This window comes from Oryza glaberrima, chromosome 4 (genome assembly GCF_000147395.1).
Source record: "Oryza glaberrima chromosome 4, OglaRS2, whole genome shotgun sequence".
In the NCBI taxonomy this organism is placed as follows: domain Eukaryota; kingdom Viridiplantae; phylum Streptophyta; class Magnoliopsida; order Poales; family Poaceae; genus Oryza; species Oryza glaberrima.
In genome coordinates, this window is record NC_068329.1 from 15,963,779 (window position 1) to 15,965,781 (window position 2,003).

The 2,003-nt window shown below is 51.0% G+C and overlaps 1 protein-coding gene across 1 annotated transcript; it reads left to right on the plus strand.

Moving 5' to 3' along the window:
* The first annotated feature begins 365 nt into the window (after nt 1–365).
* On the plus strand, nt 366–1,086 carry LOC127771429 (uncharacterized). The gene has a single exon (XM_052297342.1). The coding sequence runs from the start codon at nt 449–451 to the stop codon at nt 806–808; it is 360 nt and encodes a 119-aa protein (XP_052153302.1). The 5' UTR covers nt 366–448; the 3' UTR covers nt 809–1,086.
* The last annotated feature ends 917 nt before the right edge of the window (nt 1,087–2,003 follow it).

Below are 2,003 nucleotides of genomic sequence, written 5' to 3' on the forward strand. Positions count from 1 at the left end.
ACGAGGGTCTCTTCTAGAAAAAAATCATTTCTGTAGTAGTGCTCGAGGTACTTTTTTTGACAACCATAAAATTTCTCATATGTTTGTGATTCAGAAACAGGCCGGCGCAGCAGACATCAACAAGAGATTCAGACATACGTTAGGTGGGTTTGTTTTTGTCGTACGTGAAATATAATGAGCATATATTGATCGATCGGGAGGGCCAGCATGTCGCGCGCCGACGGAGATGTGGCCGCCGGCCGGCCGCCGTACGTCTCGATCGATCCCTGCTCACTCACGGGTCGCTTCGAACAAAAACGACGGTGGCACGTCGGCGTCGCTCTCCGAAAGCGGCCCAACCGCCCAAGTCCCTTATAAAATCCGCCGGTGCGCGCGCTAGCTAGCTAGCTTTGTTACTACCACCCCATCCTCCAATCTTTGTTCGTGCGTGCGGTGCGTGCGTCCGGCCATGGCGGCCATCATCATGATCAGCAAGGCGTCGGTGTTGGCCGCCGTCTTTTCGGCGTGGCTCCTCCTCCTCGTCCTCCTTGCCGACGATGCTGCGGCGGAGCCGGCCGGCGAGGCGGTGGTGGCGGCGGCGGCGTGGATGATCAGGAGGCTGGATGACACGGTGGAGCCGGAGCCGCTGCCGGCGGAGCTGGACAGGGTGCAGAGGCGCGTCTTGCAGGCGACCAGCCACTACGTAGCTCCGAGCGCACTGAATCCGGATCACCAGGGTTGCATCCAGTCCTGCCTTCCGGGCAGCCAGTACACTGTTCCACCGCCCGGATCGCACTGTGATCGTAAATTCTACAACCAGGGCTGTTGACTGCAACTTAACTGGTGATGATCATTACAAGTTGAATGCTGTAGTACTACATATCCTTGTGGATCCCGTACGTACTGCTTATACTTTCATGCATGGATGGATGATGGATTTAGTAAATAAAACCTCAAAGCCACGATGTATATATTTGCTTCTTCAATGGACGTTGTCGAACCTCTGTAATTTTATCATCTCGGCCGATCGATTTGCTATTCGTCCACGATCCCCGTCTCTGTAATTTTAACAGTTTGTGCCGTCATCAGCAACTTTCCCTTTCTTTATTTCGACGAGATTCATCTACTTAATGCAGTTTTGGTTGTGCAGCTTTCTACCGTATATGGCATATGTTACCTCAATTTCACATTGTATGACATGTTTCATTGCATGTACAAATATACTTGTTCATTCCTCAATGGACCAGAAAATACTACTGTTTTGGTCGGTGGTTGTTTGCCACCTATCTGTCGCAGTCACGCTGATAAATTAAAATAGGCCAGAATACACGTCCGGTGACAAGCATGCAGCAGCTAGCAATCGGCCAACGGTACCCGGGCCACGCAGGCAGTTCACGAGCAGCTAGGAACCAAGATTGATGAATGATGACACACTTTCCCCATCACGTAGGCCGCCGTCCTGCCCTGGGATTCTGGGATAGATGCAGCCGCCTCAAATAATCGATATCCTTAATCAATCGAGCCGCATTAGTTGTTCCAGGCTTGCAGAGCCACACTGCTGCAAGCCTGCGAAGCACCAAATGGACATGTAGGGATCAGCATCATCATAAGTAGTATCGGTTTATCTAAATCGGCACATATGTACTCCCTCTGTTTCAGAATAGAAAAAAGTAATAATTACTCTCCGAACTATCGTGGTCGACCGAATTACCCCCTAACCATAAAACCGGACATTCTTCACCCCCAACTACGTAAACCGGACGAATTACCCCCGTCGACCCAATCCGCGGTGGTTTTGGTCTACATGGCGTACGCGTGGCAGTCCACTCAGCATTCTATTTATAAAAAATATGGGACCCACATGTCATAATCCTCTTCCACTCTTCCTCTCTCTTACTCTTCCTCTCTCTCTTCTCTCTTCTCTTTCTCACTCTCTGTCTCACTCTTCCTCTCTCTCACAGGTCGGCGGCGGTGGGGGATGAGTAGGACGACAACGAGGATGGCGACGGAGGAGTGGAGGACGA